The 17,255-nt window shown below is 50.0% G+C and overlaps 6 protein-coding genes across 6 annotated transcripts; 3 read left to right on the forward strand and 3 right to left on the reverse strand.

Annotated features, from left to right (window-relative positions):
- Nucleotides 1-180: 180 nt before the first annotated feature.
- Nucleotides 181-798, reverse strand: LOZ57_005695 (uncharacterized protein; the record flags this gene model as incomplete). Its single annotated transcript, XM_049254722.1, has 1 exon — nucleotides 181-798. The coding sequence occupies one exon, from the start codon at nucleotides 796-798 to the stop codon at nucleotides 181-183; it is 618 nt and encodes a 205-aa protein (XP_049106239.1).
- A 1,083-nt stretch (nucleotides 799-1,881) lies between these two features.
- On the reverse strand, nucleotides 1,882-3,124 carry TRR1 (thioredoxin-disulfide reductase; the record flags this gene model as incomplete). Its single annotated transcript, XM_049254723.1, has 3 exons — nucleotides 1,882-2,051; nucleotides 2,116-3,015; nucleotides 3,103-3,124. 3 exons carry the CDS (start codon nucleotides 3,122-3,124, stop codon nucleotides 1,882-1,884), a joined length of 1,092 nt encoding a protein of 363 aa, XP_049106240.1.
- Nucleotides 3,125-3,744: 620 nt separating this feature from the next.
- LOZ57_005697 (uncharacterized protein) lies at nucleotides 3,745-8,321 on the reverse strand (the record flags this gene model as incomplete). Its single annotated transcript, XM_049254724.1, has 6 exons — nucleotides 3,745-4,505; nucleotides 4,579-4,874; nucleotides 4,943-5,157; nucleotides 5,212-5,337; nucleotides 5,390-6,657; nucleotides 6,725-8,321. The coding sequence occupies 6 exons, from the start codon at nucleotides 8,319-8,321 to the stop codon at nucleotides 3,745-3,747; spliced, it is 4,263 nt and encodes a 1,420-aa protein (XP_049106241.1).
- A 2,626-nt stretch (nucleotides 8,322-10,947) lies between these two features.
- KEX2 (pheromone processing endoprotease) lies at nucleotides 10,948-13,559 on the forward strand (the record flags this gene model as incomplete). Its single annotated transcript, XM_049254725.1, has 2 exons — nucleotides 10,948-12,698; nucleotides 12,755-13,559. 2 exons carry the CDS (start codon nucleotides 10,948-10,950, stop codon nucleotides 13,557-13,559), a joined length of 2,556 nt encoding a protein of 851 aa, XP_049106242.1.
- A 769-nt stretch (nucleotides 13,560-14,328) lies between these two features.
- LOZ57_005699 (uncharacterized protein) lies at nucleotides 14,329-14,649 on the forward strand (the record flags this gene model as incomplete). The annotated part of the gene is made up of 1 exon (XM_049254726.1): nucleotides 14,329-14,649. The coding sequence occupies one exon, from the start codon at nucleotides 14,329-14,331 to the stop codon at nucleotides 14,647-14,649; it is 321 nt and encodes a 106-aa protein (XP_049106243.1).
- Nucleotides 14,650-15,469: 820 nt separating this feature from the next.
- Nucleotides 15,470-17,065, forward strand: SNX4 (intercellular trafficking and secretion; the record flags this gene model as incomplete). The annotated part of the gene is made up of 2 exons (XM_049254727.1): nucleotides 15,470-15,757; nucleotides 15,863-17,065. The coding sequence occupies 2 exons, from the start codon at nucleotides 15,470-15,472 to the stop codon at nucleotides 17,063-17,065; spliced, it is 1,491 nt and encodes a 496-aa protein (XP_049106244.1).
- Between the last annotated feature and the right edge of the window lie 190 nt (nucleotides 17,066-17,255).

A 17,255-nucleotide genomic window follows, 5' to 3' on the forward strand; every position in this document is an offset into this window, starting at 1 on the left:
ATGTGGATATCTGTGTCTTACTGCTTAATGTTTTGCAATGACCTTCTCACGTTCAACCATTCTACAGTCCCTCTTGTGGGTTGCCCAATGATGTGCCTGGCACACAGTTGAACAGTACCTATAGCATGGGTATATATTAGAATTCCTAGGTATCATATATAATCTCGAGAAGGGTGTGCCTTACTGGATCATTTTGCAGCGAGTACACCACTTAAGGTTGTTGATAAACCCACAGACCTCACAGCAAGGGCCATCCGGGATCGCAACATCTGGGAATCGCTCGCTGAAAATCTTATCCACAAGGGCGACAGCCTTTCGATCACAGGCGCCAACAGTGCGGCAAATCGGAATGGCATAAACAAACCACTTGCGAACCTCCATGAGGCGTGGCATGCCCGACATATACAAATACTTGGAAATATCGCCGCAGAACTGGCAGTCCCAAGTCTGCGAATTCAAGACGATGTCATGATACCTGTTGCGGATGCCGGCGAAATAGCGACCAGCTGGCTCCCAGCGAATATTGGAGGACTCGAGCTTGCGGCCGATCATGTCGCGAGGGATATAATCGAAAAAGCTGAATTCACGGCCATTGCCACCGTTGACTCCAGGATGCTCAGGGGCACAGATGATTTCAATGACAATCGGAACCCAATTGAGAAGCTGGCGTGGCATGTCCGGGCCTTGGGCGGAGGAAGGCTGCTGGTCTCCTGAAATACCAGAATTCGCCGGAACCTCGTTTGTCTCATTCGTGGTGAGCTGGTTGATAGTACGGTAGAATCTAGGAAGGGTATTCATCTTGAATGACAGCCTACGCTAAGATGTTAAGCTGTGATTTCTGAAACAGGGGGAAAATAATTCAGATGTTTTGAAGGAGACAGAAAAAGGAGACAAAAGAACAGGAGACGCCCGTGTTTGTGATCTTCACGGCTTCTGAAAAGCTGTGACTGCTTATTATGGCAGCAACAGCTTCTTAGAAGCTTGAAATGATCATAGGAGGGACAGTGATGAATGAAAAGGAGGTCACAGAAATAACAAAATTCAGTTTCTGTGCGAATGGTTTGTTGTGTTCGCGAGCTGATTGTGTTCTATATGCATTTCCCTTTGCGGTATATCCCGTGATTTTGATAACGCGCTAGTACTGATTTGTTGCTGTGTGGGAGTGGTTGTTGCATTCGAATTTTGGCCCAGTAACCAGGGAGCTGAATGCCTTGGAGGGCTCATAGAGCCAAAATGGATATATCTACCAGATTCTTATGCGCACCAAGCCTGGCCGGATGATATCAAAAGGCTTTTATGGAACCTCAGGATGATACGTTTAAGTGACCGAGGGACCGCCTCTTCCTCTCTCTTTGAGATGCTCTCTTCTCGGGTCCAGGAGACCGGCATAGCATTGGCTCTGCCAGAGGTCTACTTTTCAAAAATTCCGCCCTCTTGTTCCTTTCGTTTCTGCTCATAGGCTGTGGGACTAGAAAACTAGATTGGTCCAGTATGTTTATTTCTTCTACTCAACACCGTCTCTTTACAAGTACTATATAAGCAAAAACCTGGCCTTTGTGGCTGTATATGGCTGGCTAGGTTTTGAGGACTGTTCTAATGAGCAATAGGGAGTATTTTGCAAGTTTTTTATGCCGCATTGCCCTGCCCCGAACAAGATATAAATCCTACCTATACCTCCCTAAAAGATATACACTACAAGGAGAGCGGATGATGCGTGTATCAATAAATTGTTATCATTTGGCATAGTCTAGTAGTTTTCCAATTTGATCAGAACATAACCCCAAGCAATGGCGACCGTTGCAACCCCCCAGAAAATTCCCCAGGAATCTCTATACATAAAATGACATTCTATCAGAACGAGAGCTAATTGTCGCGAATGATCTAGAGTAAAGGATTAGATTTGTATTCCAGCGAAGCGGGTGCATTTTCTTCTTTTTGATGATCCTCCTGGGTCGCCGATTGCTGGATGGTAGATGCAACGGCAGGTTCAGGGATATCCTCTAAATCAGCAATGTACTTTTCAGCTTCCAGGGCAGCAATGCAGCCAGATCCTATATAAACGTGTCAATGTCACACTCAGAATACCATGGGCCTGGATAGGGCATGAGAACGTACCTGCACTGGTGATGGCTTGTCTGTATCTCTTATCTTGAACGTCTCCTGCAGCAAACACACCTTCAACACTCGTGTAGCTAGTGCCTGGTCTAGTGGCAATATATCCATCAGAGTCGGTCTCAATTTGGCCTTTCACCAAAGAGGTAGCGGGTTCATGTCCAACAGCATAGAACAGTCCGTTGGCAGGAAGAACTTCCTCTTCACCCGAAACGACATTTTTAACCTTCAAATGGGTCATCAAGCCGCGGGGCCCGGGTTCACCCTGAGCTTCCACCGCTACAGTGTGAAATTTGACCACGACCTTGGGATGGTTTAATAATCGGGTAGCCATGGTCTTGCTAGCTCGTAGTTTGTCCTTGCGCACAAGCACAGTGACGTTGCTACCATACTTGGTCAAGAACATGGCCTCTTCGGCGGCGGAGTCTCCTCCACCGATCACGAAGAGGGGTTTGTTTCGGAAAATAGGCACCGCACCATCGCACACAGCACAAGCACTGATTCCATTTTGCCAGTACTTGTCCTCGCCCGGGAGGTCTAGCCGGCGCGCATTGGCACCTGTAGCAATGATGAGGGCATCTGCGGTGTGTGCGGGCGCATCGTCGGGGCCATCAGACCACTCTTTCCACAGCTTAAAAGGCCGGCTGGACAAGTCCACCTTTGTAATGGTTTCTGTGATGATTTCGGTTCCAAATCGAACGGATTGCTCACGCATTTTGGTCATAAGCTCGATACCTCCAACGCCGGCGGGGAACCCGGGGAAGTTCTCAACGTCCGTCGTCGTGGTCAATTGGCCACCAGCTGCAGTGCCATTGGCAAGCATACCCTCATAGAGAACGGGTTTCAGCTCTGCACGCGACAGATAGATGGCGGCGGTGTGGGCGGCGGGGCCGGAGCCGATGACTTTTTCAGCGCAAACACACGCACGTTAGCCTTGATGCCATCAACCGGGCAGCGGAAACCGGGGTCCAGCAGCTCCGCACGACTCACTGATCACTTTGGAATGCGCCATCCTGTGCTGGAGATGGGTCTTGACGCTCGACGACTGCAGCGCAACGCCCGCAGGTCCTGGAGATGCCGTCCGCTGTTGAAGAGATGCTGCAGCAGCAATGGAGAAGCCGACACCAGAGCGGACAGAAGCACAGGCGCGACGGCGGAAGAGTGAGGAAAACAGCTTGAAGGTATTGCGGGGGTGAAACGGCTAGGGTAGGGCGAGCGCGTGGTGGTTATATGGCGGCGAGCAGGCTGGGGCTGGACCGCAAGACAGCGTCTGGGCTTACAAATGGCGGCGTTTGCGAGAGCAAATCGAGGCCTCGCGAAATGAAGGGCGTCTGCGGTCTCTTGCGCGCGAGGGTAGATGCTACAGTAACTGGCCTTGGGAGAAGATCAATCTCCACTCTGCAAATCATTTCTCGAGGGCTCAAACGCGCCGAAGAGAACCTTATCATTTGCTCGCAACCTAACCAGGGGTATACTCGTACACACGCATGATTAATACTACGGGGATCTGAAATTGCAACACACGGAGGGCGGCCCGCCAGCTGTACAAATCAAAAATGCCAAAACACTCAGAAGCCGGCTCAAACAAAGCAAGAAACAAATGCGACGCGGTCCAGGGGATTCATGCCAGTTTCAAAAAAGCCCAAACCGCCTTTTCTTCGGCTTGTATGCGTCCACACCGCTGTATCCCTGCTCCACGCCGTCGGGGGGAGGCGACGGGCCCTGTTTCCCCTGCGCTGGGCCGTCGCTGTAGGGTCTGTCTGCATCCGGGACCGGGCGATCGTCGTACTCGTCGTCGCTCAAATTGTCTCGATTCTGCTGCCCTGCCTCTGCCCGCTTCGGCCCGATCATCCACCATCTTTTCTTCTGGAGAGGGATGCTAGGTTCGAATTCGCCATCGAACGCCAATGCAGGCACCAGGACCCTGTACGGTGTCGTGATGCCTGCAGGGTCGGTGGAGCTGACTTCGCAGTTCAGCGTGATGTCCAAGCCACCCTCAAGGTTGATGAAATGATGCATATCGCTTCCTTGTCGGAGTGCTTGTTTGACGTCCCTGACGCTGAGGTCTGTACGCCGTCGAATGAAGTCGCCTGGCCTTGGTTCGTGCCCAGCCTCGTCCGATTGCGGACGTATTGGCTGTGGCGGGAAATAGCCATCCCCGTGTTCCAACGGTCGTGGCACGGCCTCCTTTGTGGTATTTTGCGGAACCGAGACTATCTGGTCGGCACCCTTTGAGGGCGGTGGGCCCCGCAGGGAAAAGCGACGGGAGATGGAGAAACTTCTTCCAAAGCTGCGGCCTTCTCCACGAGAAAGCGATAGAGACCTTGCAAGGTTCCCCACTCTGGGATGATCCGGGGTGCTTGGCTCTGAAGGCGTGTGGGCGGGCGTTGAACCTATTTTAGCGGTCAGATCTCGAATCCAGAGCTTCTCATGTTTGTAATATAGTTAATGATGCGTGCAACAAACCTGGAGCGTATTCTCGGATGCAACACCAATTCCTTCTCGGCAGAAGCCGCTTGTTATTTCTCGGTTTGCCGTCGACATCATGTGTAAATATCGGCCGCATGTCTTCCATTGTTTTTGTGTCAACATGGTGGACCTTGTTTCGGCGATTGAGTGCATCACTCATGATATCTGGAACCGGTGCATTGACAATCGGCGATGATACCACGTTTGGCATATATCGATAATCCATGTCTTTAGGGATCTCGAGCTTTGGGTCCGCATAAAATTGTCCCATCGCTGCCAAGTTTGCATCCCCTCTGCAACAAATAATAGGAGTCAGAAATTAGAAGAATCCAGAATGGAAATGTGTAAACGGAGTACGCACCCTAAAATAGTGATTCGAACAGACTTCTGGGCTGCAAGCTCTTGAAGATCTTCTATCAACCACTTTCGTTCGAGTTTATGCAGCTTCGCAGTCCAGTGATCATCCAGGGACTCTGCACCATTACCCACCCTGTTCTCAGAGCTCCCAAACAAACCCACCTTACTAAGGGACCGGACCGGATCTATAACCTTGCTCGTCATGTTTTCAAGCCACGCCTATAACCCTGTCAGCACTCGCCACAACCCCTTGAAGCAAACAGCAGTACACACCATCCTTGGATAGGCCACAGGAAGTGAAATTAGCACTAGAAGATGCTTTGTTTCCCCTTTCATAATTTCCTGGTGGCATCGGCCCCAAATCAAATCGTAAGTGGCGTCGCTTAGAATATCATATTTCTGGAAAAATTGTTAGTTAAAGCGATAATAAATTTCCCGATCTAGCACTTACAGTGCGTTCTGTTCGACAGTCTACTGCCAAAAGTGCAACCCGCTTTCCCAAATGCATTAAAATACTTCGACTTTGATGGTGAATGAAAGGACCAGGAGTAGGTCCCAAAATCCAACTTGGTTCATTCAAGTGTGTCTCCTCTAGGACGCTCTGGTGTTGGAAAAGTAAATAGTATTTGAATGCAATGTTCCCAAGCCCAGAAAACACAGGCGTGTTCATGAAATCATCGGGGTAAGATCCAAACCCAGCAACTATATCGTGATCATCCCACATGTTGACCATCGGGATCTGAGAGTTAGCCATGCCAAAAAGACCCTGTGAAAACCACTGTAAATAATTCTCTAAATAAAAATCTTCAAGTTCGGCTTTTATGTCTAGATTGAAAGCGTGCTGGAATTTTTCGTATTTAGATTTTATATCCAGCCAGGCCTGGAAATGTGTAGTCTTGGAAGCTACTGCGTCATTGTAAATCTGCGATCCGCCGCCTATCATGACGTGGAATGGTCGTGTTTGATGAACATTGAGAGCATCTCGCCATAGCGGATCGGGTCCGCTGAATTTGTCTGTATCAACAGTGGCACTAAAGCAATTACCACTGTAGAACATTATATTCATTGCCTGGCCTTTCGCTGGAACCCAGAAGCCTTGGGCAGAGCCCTGGTTAATACGGTACGCGATATGCTCTTGTTTCTTTCCAAGCTCGATTTCCAGGTTAAAGCGCCAAAAGGTCACATCTCTTGCTGAATCAGCGTATAGTCGGAATCCCTTCACTTCTTTGTATCTCCCAAAAGACTCTCCATCTGTCTCTTTGATCCGCGCGTCAGGCGACTTACTGACCTGATGACTGGCGCTATAATCCAATGGGATGGGAGAGTCTTCGAACAGCCCATCCTCGTTCTCTACAAAACAAAGATCTCTGCCTTCTTCAATATGATCGACTGGCTTAACATAAAGCAGTTTTCCATTTCTCCCAAGTTTCGTGAGCCCAGCAATAGGGTCAACGTATTCCGGGGCTAGTTGCTCCCCGTGCTCAGATCGAATTTCTGCCGGAGGAGGAGGAAGCAGGTCCCGAGGTTGAGAGAATATTCGGAGAGTGGGTGGAACGGTATATGAAGAAACAGAATCCTTGGTAGCTATCATGATGCTACCTTTCCAGAATTCTCTTTCGATAGGCCCCACACGGGTGTCAATACGGTCATTCTTAATACCAGTAAACCGAAGGAGAGGACCGCATCTTAAATGTAGTGGAGGATCGAACGCGACGTTCCCTATATTAAAGTTATTAACTCTCTGATTGAATAAGTCTCAATGTATCATAGAAATGTGTAGACATACTCTTGATCTTAGGTGAAGCAAGTGGAGCGTCGTTAGCTATTGACTGACTTCTCTTTCGTCTTCCTGAGCCGCCCCCTTCCCACCATGCCTTTGAAGCATCAAAATGATGCAGGTTCAAATGATCTGCAGGCAGTCTACAAACAGTAGCGCTTCTCCATTCATCTAGGGGAGGCGGAGTGGGTGGGGGAACAGCAAATGTAACAGACATGCGCTTCTGCCTGCTTTCTGTCTTTTTCTCCCCTGCTGCGGAATCTAGATCGTCCGATGGACCATCAGTGCTGACGGTGGCCAGACTAGGATATACTGGGTCAACTTTCTTCTGTCTTATTGAGCTTTTGATGTCAGTCTCAGGCTCGATTTCGGCTCTTGGGGTAGGGACATCAGCCTCAGGAGAATCTTCATAGTTATGTTCCTGAGCTCCATATATTGGAACGTTTGTAGAGGCTTCTGGGGCAAATCGGTCCATAAGCTCACGAGGCATAGGTTTTTGAAGTTTTTTACTATTGCTTCTATGTACAGGGGCGCCTGCTTTCGATGGGGGAGCAGCGGATTGCGGTGCTTGCATCCACGGACTCTTGCTGGCAGATAGGCTTTGAGACCTAAATTGATTTGCAGAGGGTTGTAACTTCTGCCGCTGTGACGAGGAATATTCGACGTCGCCAGCCATGAACTGATCAAAGCTCATATCGGGGGCTTTTGAGTTGCCCTGGGCTGGTTGGAATGGTCTCCGATCTCCAGCAGTATTCGGTATTAGTTCACGCTGAGCGACTACTTCGTCTTGGTAGTCGTTACTATCGCGGTCTACTAAGGCTTCCCTAGGCTCAGGCTTCGATGTTTCTGCCGTAGCTCTATGTTGCACCGATTCTTTATTTCGTGAACTAGTGCTTCTTGAAATGCCAGTATCCTCCAGGGCAGCTGGTCGAGGGATATCTCTCTTTTGCTGGCCTGCTTCGTGTACTTTGGGCGTTTCGCGCACATCACGAACTGCGAGACGATTTTTCCGTCCAGCTTTAGCTTCTTTCAGGAGCATTTCTGCCTCCTCGATCCTTGCGCGTTTTTCTTCTTTGCTGATATCATTCAGCGTTACCTCGAGTTTTTGCAATGGGGATCGCGCCGGTGCCCAGTCACGATCTCGTCTCTTTGCATCATCTTTCTTTGAGGTAGCCTGCGAATTGGTCCTGGTTATGACTTGCTCGCTGGACTGTGGATGGGGAGAAGATTGAGTAGCGGAAGGAAGCTCATATTCTTCATTTTTGGAAAGCCGAGTCTGCGGGGATCGCGATTCTGTTGTATTTGCTTTAATTGCGGCTGCTGGCATTGATATGGACCTTTGGATATTATCTATTGAGTCGGTGAGAGGGGGATTAGGAAGTTGGCGCTCTGGGGGTAGATTTTTGGCTCTCTCAGCGAATGAGCTCGAAGTTGTAGAGCCTCGAGCGCGTCCATTTGAGTTTCCACGTATAATAAGTATTTCTGGGCCCGGCGGTAAGCTCTCGTCATCTTGATTTTCGACATATCGAGGTTGAACAGCCCTTGGGTACGACTTTGCGTCCATGGGCGCTTGCGAGATCGAGCCTGCCCTTCGCCGTGAAGCCATGACTATTCGGTGAGCTGGCGACACGCTTTTTTATTGAAAATTTGAAGACATACCTTATGTCTAGTTATGCCCCGTAGTGAATGTAGTATATGGAGTAGTTTTTCGTTTTCCAGCACCCTGTCGAGCCCATGCAGCTCGATAATAGCTTCTAGTAATGAGACGCGGTCGAGTCTCACGGTGGGCTTGTCTATGTTCTTCGACGACTATATCAATATAGGAGAAAGGGAGAGGTTGAGCTCGAGAAATGGATACTAGATCTCGTCAGCAACCTCAATTGTGCCCCTGAGATAGCGTCAAAACGACAACACAGCTTACCCGGCGCATCCAACGGGTAAAAATAAGGAGTCGTACGCAAAGTGAAGACAGACTGGTTTCGTGGAACTGCGGTGTGAAGAAACGGCCTCGCTTGACCGTGTTGGCGCCGTTGGGCTCTGCGCGTCACATCCGATAAGATAAGGCGGCCGCCGGGCCTGTGGAGGATGGACAGCGAAGCTCTCGAGCAGCCGTGCGCAGGCTCCCAGGCAGTGAAGACGCAGGCTTCGAGGAGAGAGAAGCCTGCATCGTATCCTAGCAGTGTCGTGCACTGCTCTGGGCGTGGTCGACACACATGCACGTTTTGCGCGGCGGTTGGCCGAGTCGGGTGGCTGGGTGGTCAACGCCAATGATGGCCGTTGCAGGGGATCGTGCCCAACCGCGCAAGCAGCAACACCACTGCCTGCGAAGGCAATGTGCCAGCCAGCACTGGGCTGGGGAAGACAGATTATCTGCAGACACAAGGAGGTGCTGTGAGCTATGGTTGCATTGGCTCTCTCAGTCTGTGCTCGATAGAAAACGGCTCAACGGCCGTGCTGCACAGAAAATGTGAGCCAGAAAACCACAAGCGCTCGTATTACTACATCCTCTCTTTGCTTCTAAACGTTTCCTAACTCGCCGAGCAGGGCCATATGCTGCCCTTGTTTGCGTGTTCTGCATAACAGATGATGTCTCAATCATTTTGATCCAACTGCAGTTCGCATAGATTTTTATCCTCCCGCGCCAGGCCCGGACGGAGACTCCGCCGTGGCCCACAGCTAAATCCGGCTTCAATGCAGCGATGATACGTCCCCCTTACCACAATGGGAGGCGGTCAAGCCTTTGCCGCGTCTCGCACCAGCTATAAGCAGTCTCAGCTGGCTCTCGATGGTCCCGATTAAGTTGCGAGCCGTCTTTCTAGGCTATTCGGGAAGCCAAAAAGGCAAGTCCTGCTTTGATGAGGCGTTTTATCGTGGGTACCTCTGCTTCAGGCACCGTTACGCTGCCCTGGAGGATTGAAACCCTTGTCGTTTCCTGATGCCGAATCGCATTGACAATAGAGGCCTCTTCTGTAGGGTCGTTTGACAATTCCAAATGTAATGGTGAAGCTTTCCTTGGTCACTACCGTTGTTTGCCCGCAGATTTAATGCGAATCGAAGCAAACCGGCCTGATGTGATAGGCAGTCTCATCATCAGTGGTTGCCCTCGCCCAGCCTCTGCATGATATATTTGATCCGCACTGCAAATCCAACGATATTAAGCTCGTTGCCAAAAGCTTTGCTGTAGGGCTTAAGTTCTACATACGGCGTGTCAAGTATACAACCACACTGGGTTTCGAGGAGCATCCAGCAACAGTGAAACCCGTGCCCAGAGCCTCCAAGCCGCTTGGGCTCGCTCTAACATTGGCCTTACAGGGGAACACAGGCAAACCTAAAAAAAGCAATATTTAGGCCAGCCAGCGGAATATTTATTGTAGTATTTGAAGAGGCTGTGACATAATTGCCCGTCGAGAGGTTCTTCTGGCACTCCCTGGGAGGTAGAGATGGGCTGCTGGTGTAGTTGGGAGTGTCTCCTGGCTGTAACAGACTTACTGTAACTAGTTAAATAAGACGGAGCACGGAGTGGCGGAGGAAACATTATTCCATAATAGCAATGAAACAAAGGCTAATGCGGCTGCCGCTGGATGGCCTCGAATCTCGAAGCTATTCTTGAATTCATGCGAGGCCGCCGGCCGTCCAGGCCTCTCCCGCGCACTAGTCAAGTAACTGGTTAGTACTCCGTAAGTCGAGAAAGTACTTCGTACTCCGTAGCGACAGAGTTGTGATCCTTCAGCCAGTTCAGGATCGATCGCGCTTGGCACTGCAAGCCAGCCTGCATCGACGCCCACTTCCCTAACGCTTCCAGTTTCTCGACTGATGGATCTGTGCCCCTTGACCTTGCCGCAGGTCTGATTTGCTGCTCGTTCATCGGACAGAGGGCGCTCTGCTGCCTGCGTTGCCATCACCGGGCTTGTGGGAGTCCGTTTTCAGCCAGCGTGTCACTTTAACTAACTACTTAACTTCGCCCTCTCGCCGCCACCTCTTCACTTAGCCAACACGCGCGTCCTCTGCACCACATCAAGGGTAGGATGCAGCGGGTAGTCTTCTTGGGCTTACTCGATAATAACTAAGTTCTCCCCTGCGAACTGTCATTTTTATTTATCTATATATCGCCGCTCCTTTCATAACAAGCTGGCCTTCCGACAACTCCTCCGCCCCAGACCTACACTAGCCTGGCACCGCCATCCAGCCACACATCGACAACGACATCGTGTGCACTTTCCTTTCTGTGAATCATGAGGCTTCTATCACTGCTCGGTGCTGTTTCACTCTTCATCTCCTTCTCCTCCTCGAGTCTCGCCCCGCGCGACCACGAGAGCCGTGATTATATTGCCGTTCACCTTCGAAGATCGTCATCCCCAGACCAAGTTGCTCAGCTATTAGGAGCAAGGAATGAAGGGCAAATAGGAGAATTAGAGGACCATTATACATTTTCATTTGCGAAGAAGAGAGGGACGAGCCTGGATAATCTGCTCGATAACTTGCGGTCAAGACGAAGGAAACGCCACCTCGATCCTGCAGGAGGTGATGACAATGGACTAGATGGCATTCTTCATTCAGAAAAATTGGTCTTGAGGCAACGACTGGCAAAGAGGGTACCACCTCCGCCGCCGTCGGTGGCCGTATTGGAACCCAGGCGCTCAGAACAGTCCCGAGGAGAAGCCGCCGCAATCGCGAGGCAGCAGCAGATTGCCGGCCAGCTCATGATCAAAGATCCAATTTTTGGAAACCAGTGGCACCTTTTCAATACTGAGCAGCCCGGTCATGACCTGAATGTGACAGGGCTCTGGCTAGACGGAGTTACTGGCAACGGCACTATTACAGCAATCGTTGACGATGGTCTAGATATGTATAGCCATGATCTCAAGGAAAACTACTTTGAAGAAGGCTCTTACGATTTTAATGACAAAGGGAAGGAGCCGAAACCTCGGCTTGTCGATGATAAACATGGAACCCGTTGTGCTGGAGAAGTTGCCGCTGTCAAGAACAATATTTGCGGCGTTGGCGTGGCCTACGGCGGAAAAGTTGCGGGTATCCGAATCTTATCGAAGCCCCTCTCCGATGAAGACGAAGCTGCAGCCATCAACTACGCATACCAGAAGAATCAGATATACTCTTGCTCTTGGGGTCCCGTCGATAATGGCGCAACAATGGATGCTCCTGGCCTCCTCATTCGACGTGCTATGGTCAATGGCGTCCAGAAAGGCCGAGGCGGCAAGGGTTCAATATATGTCTTTGCTGCTGGGAATGGAGCTGCAAGTGGGGACAACTGCAACTTTGATGGATACACGAACAGCATCTACAGTATCACTGTCGGTGCTATCGATCAAGAAGACCGCCACCCATACTACTCCGAGTCATGCTCTGCACAGTTAGTTGTGACATATAGCAGCGGTGGCAACGGCGCCATCTCCACGACTGATGTTGGCTTGGACACTTGCTCCAACAGGCATGGTGGCACCTCCGCTGCCGGACCCCTCGTGGTTGGGGTAGTCGCCCTTGCTCTTAGTGTACGCCCAGATCTCACATGGCGGGATATACAATACCTAATTGTTGAAACTGCGATTCCAATCAATCTGAATAGTCCAGGGTGGCAAACAACGGCGATCGGCAAAAAGTTCAGTCATGATTTTGGATATGGAAAAGTTGATGCGTATGCTGTGGTTGATTTGGCAAAGACTTGGAAACTGGTTAAGCCTCAGGCGTGGCTTCGTTCACCTTGGTTAATGGTACAGCATGAAGTTCCTCAGGGCTCACATGGCCTTGCAAGCTCGTTTGAAGTCACTGCAGATAAGCTGAAAAAGAGTAACCTTGAGCGCATTGAGCATATTACCGTTACCATGAACGTCAACCATACACGCCGTGGCGATTTGAGCGTCGAACTTCTTAGCCCCAGCGGTGTTGTCAGCCACCTGAGCGTAAGCAGAAGCGCGGACTACGAAAGAAAGGGATATGTTGATTGGACATTTATGTCCGTTGCTCACTGGTGAGAAAGGTCCTACGCTTTGCAATTATGTGCTTAGTTGCTAATTGATTTTATAGGGGTGAAGATGGCAAGGGAAAGTGGACGATTATCGTCAAGGATACTGAAGTCAATGAACACACTGGCGTGTTTGTGGATTGGCAGCTCACGCTTTGGGGAGAAGCCATTGACGGAAAGAAACAGAAACTTCATCCGCTACCAGCTGCCGATGACCACGACCACGACACCAGCGAAGTTGCATCTCAGGTCGCGACCACCAGTATTCTTATGCCCACTGCGACCAACGCCGCGACGCAAACGCCAACCGACCACATTCATCGCCCCATCAACGCTAAACCCACTAACCAAGTTTCTCCGTCGCCCAGCACACCGACGGCGACACCAACAGCGACGGCAACAGGGAATAGCACACTTGCAGATAACTTCCTCCCATCACCTTTCCCCACATTCGGAGTTTCCAAGAGCACTCAAATCTGGATCTATGGGTCTGTTGCTCTCATCTTCACCTTCTGCGTTGCATTGGGAATTTACTTCGTAGTCCAACATCGGAAGCGCCTACGCAATAACCCCCGCGATGACTACGAGTTTGAGATGGTCGTTGAGGATGACGAAGAGGCTCCGCTTAGTGGAGCTGTGGCCGCGGCAGCTGGCAAGAAGAATCCACAAAGACGACGCCGGGGTGGTGAGTTATACGACGCGTTTGCTGGGGAAAGCGACGAAGAAATTTTCAGTGGAAGCGAGGACGGAGAAAAGCCTTATTACGATGATGACGAAAGCGGTGACGAGGAAAGCCCAAGCCACACGGAACCCAAGTGGAATGAGAAATCGGGAGGAAGTGGAGAGCCTCATACGACTAGCTCTTAATAATATTTTTAGCTTCATTCTTTTCATTTGGGGAAAATATCCTGGCGTTTTAAGGACATTAGCATGCCCAAAATTTTTAGTCTGCTTTTTTCGGGGGCATTGACCTGATATCACTTGATAGAATTTGTGACACTTTTCTTCTAGTATATAAGTAAATAGGAAGGAACCAGGAAAACATTGAATGTCAAAAGTCTTGGCTCAATAGTAGCTTAGTCATCGTAGTATGACTGTCGTTCGGCTATATGTTATTCCGGTTTGCTCAGCCCCGCACCAGCGGCCAGCCAATCTAGGCCCGGGCCTCCCCCACTTGCTGCCAAGGAGCGGCGGTACCCGGCCACACGTGAGGGGTAGGTACCGCTCGGGAGAGCTCAGCGAGAATCGTATGGTTGACTCCAGAAATATACATGGCTATGGAGAACACAGGCCCGAAGCCTCTGGGTGTTTGCGTTGGGCGGTGAGGTCACGGGAACTCGGCTGGGGCTCTCGTGCCTGATCTGGAAAGCCAACTCGGTGTACATACATACATACACCGACGCGCAGGTGACCCCCCGCAAGGCGAGTCATAAGCGGTGTTCCTCAAGCTCAGGCTATTCCGTGTGTTTTCCACCCAACCCAGCTACGTGTCAAGTCTTTCGTTAGCAGCCCCTCCAGCTCCCTGTGCTCGAAGAACCATCGCATCTCCGCCATCAGTCAATCAATCCTCTTTGCCGGTACGCAATCTCTCAGCATGGCGAGAATCCACCACTTCGCCGAGTCTCCCATTGCAATCATGCTCCGCATCAACGCGCTCACCTCGACCCCCATCCTCATTGACGCGCATGGGTCCCACGCGCAACTCCTCAGCCAGATCCAGAACGAAGTGTACGCTAGAGCCCCGGAAATCACTGAAGGATACGCGTTCGACGGCCTCTATGTCGAATGGGACCTCGGCGGCCCTGGCAGCCATGTGGTGGCGTTTCCCCACAGCTCGATCTTGGACAAAAGCAATTTGGCGGCAACTCTTGCGTTGTTGAGGACCAGGTCCGGCAAGGACATGCTCTGTCTGAAAGTCAGGGTCTCCAGTCCAGATGCCAAGTTGCAGCTCGCGTAAAGCTTGAGCGAATGGCGTTTTGTTCGCTGAACATCCTCGATGCGTCTGACATTTTTCAACGAACTTCTTTAATCGGAACTAGTGTCGCTCGATCGAAAATATAAAACCAAAAAAAATATCCCCAGCGAATAGCAACTTGCCTCTTTCAAGCATTTCCCGGTGCAATTACCTCGCTTTCTGCCTACCGTCTTACCAACGATATCCACGGCGCCATACTGCGATAGGTCGATGTTTTTCTCAAAAAGAACGGGTAATATGGGTTTCCAAGTCTCCGTGTGTGATGGGTGTTGGCAATGGGTCGGTCAATCCTGTGCTTTAGCTGAAGGCCTCATAATGGCTATCCTTTAATGAAGTTCGGTTTCTCTGCAAATTGCCATTGTTTATTGATGAATGTATGCAACTCAGACTGGTGAGATAATGCATGGACATTTGCAAACATAGTGGAATCTGCCATGGACTGCTGAGATGGATTAAAAGAAACAGAGAAGAACGCGCTGTTGTTTCGCGTTTTAAAATTCTCCAGCCACGCTTGGGAGCACGTGAACTCTCAGTCAGCTCAACTACGTAGTTAACTCCCCAAGCCGGATTAACTCATCAGCTGTTAACCTAGACTTGAAGCTGCTGGAGAGAGAGCAACGAGGAAACATTGAGGATTATTATCACCATCTAAGCTCTTTGTCCGGACTGGCTGAGAACCACACGCCGTGCATACATACCCTCGACAAGCCGCGACTACCGCACTGAATCGCAGCTGCCTGCCTTGATTAGCGACCCATAGCCCGCAACGGCCCTGCCGTGGTTGGGGAAACAACACCCTGTGATGGATCACAATGACTTCGATTCCGTGTCATGGAGGAATGACACTGAAAGCGAAACATCTGGCCCCGCGAATATACACACCGATACTGAAGATACCGAGCCGTCCAGCCATGATGTCAATGGCAACAGACGCATGAGTCTAGCTAGCGAGGATCAGCTTTTGGCCACGCCTGGAGACATGACTTATCTCACAGGCCTCGATGGAACGTTAGAATGTACAGTGGACACGCCGTTAAAGGAGAACGATGGCACCAAGGATGCATTTATTTCCTACCTTGTGACTACACATGTTAGTCTCCCTTGTTTGTTTCCCATGCAGACCCATCCTTAAGTCCCTAGAAACTGGAAACTTGCTCTTTCTGACATAGATTGCCTGTGATGGGTCCTGGCGTAGACCGATTTCAAATCCTTTCAGCGTTATGACTTCACCGTTCGCCGACGGTTCACCGATTTTCTGTTTCTTTATAAAACACTCTATAGAGAATATCCAGCATGTGCTGTACCACCCCTTCCGGACAAACACAAGATGGAATATGTCCGTGGGGACAGGTTCGGCCCTGACTTTACACATCGTCGTGCCTGGTCTTTACATCGCTTTATCAAGCGGCTTGCCCTACATCCGGTCCTCCGGCGTGCTCCTATATTAGCCATATTCCTAGAATCGCCGGACTGGAATGCACATATGAGATTGCGGCCATCTCGCAATTCTACCGGCTCTTCCGAGGGGGCTGGTAGAATTTTCGACAATTTCACGGACACCCTTGTAAACGCATTTACCAAAGTCCACAAGCCTGATAAGAGATTCATTGAAGTGAAAGAAAAAGCGGACAAGCTTGATGAGGATTTGAGCCACGTTGAAAAAGTGGTGTCCCGTGTTACGAGACGGGAAAGTGATTTGGAAACCGATTATAGCGAACTTGCAATGCAATTCCGCAAGCTTGTGCCATTGGAGCCCGATCTTGAAGTTCCATTACAGATATTCGCTGCCTCAATAGAGGAAACGACACGGGGCATAAAATCACTGAAAGATCATACCGATCAGAATTACCTGGGCAGTCTTCGCGACATGGAAGCGTATATTGTTTCTTTGAAGACACTGCTCAAGACACGAGAGCAGAAACAGCTCGATTATGAAGCCCTTGTTGACTATCGCACTAAAGCCGTTGGAGAGCGCGATAACCTTACTAACAATCCTTCTTCATACTACGCGACAAACCCCCTCACAAGTAGCCCTGCCTCCTTCATTCGCTCCAAGATGGAAGATATGAGAGGCCTTAACCATGAGACAAGTCGTCGAGACCGTGTACGCAAACTAGAGGTTCGTATTGACGAGCTAAATCGTGAGGTGGAGACCTCGAAAACGACGTCTGAGATGTTTGACGAGGAAGTTGTTCGAGAAATTGCTGATTTCGAGCGCATCAAAGCCGTTGAGTTTCGGGATACTCTAGGTGCCTTATCACAGAAGCACGTCGAGTTTTATCAGGGGGTGCTAGCAACGTGGGAGAGGTTTATCGTGGAGATGGAGGATGGACTCGATAGGGGAGAAGTGAGTTCGCAACAGAAGGACAAACATAAAGCGCCAAATGAATTACGATAGGTATCGGAGAGATGATCAGAAGCGCCTTATCAAGGGGCTGGTATTGATCCAGGCGATAATTTGATGTTATACACTGGCATCCTTCGCATTAATAATTGAACATACTTATTCTGCATGTTTAAATCTTTTAAAATAGACATGGAAGAAATTGAGCTATGTAGTTTCGAAATGACGAGTAACTTTTATTCAA

The sequence above is a fragment of the Ophidiomyces ophidiicola genome (assembly GCF_022830035.1).
Source record: "Ophidiomyces ophidiicola strain CBS 122913 chromosome Unknown scaffold_31, whole genome shotgun sequence".
NCBI classification, from domain to species: domain Eukaryota; kingdom Fungi; phylum Ascomycota; class Eurotiomycetes; order Onygenales; family Onygenaceae; genus Ophidiomyces; species Ophidiomyces ophidiicola.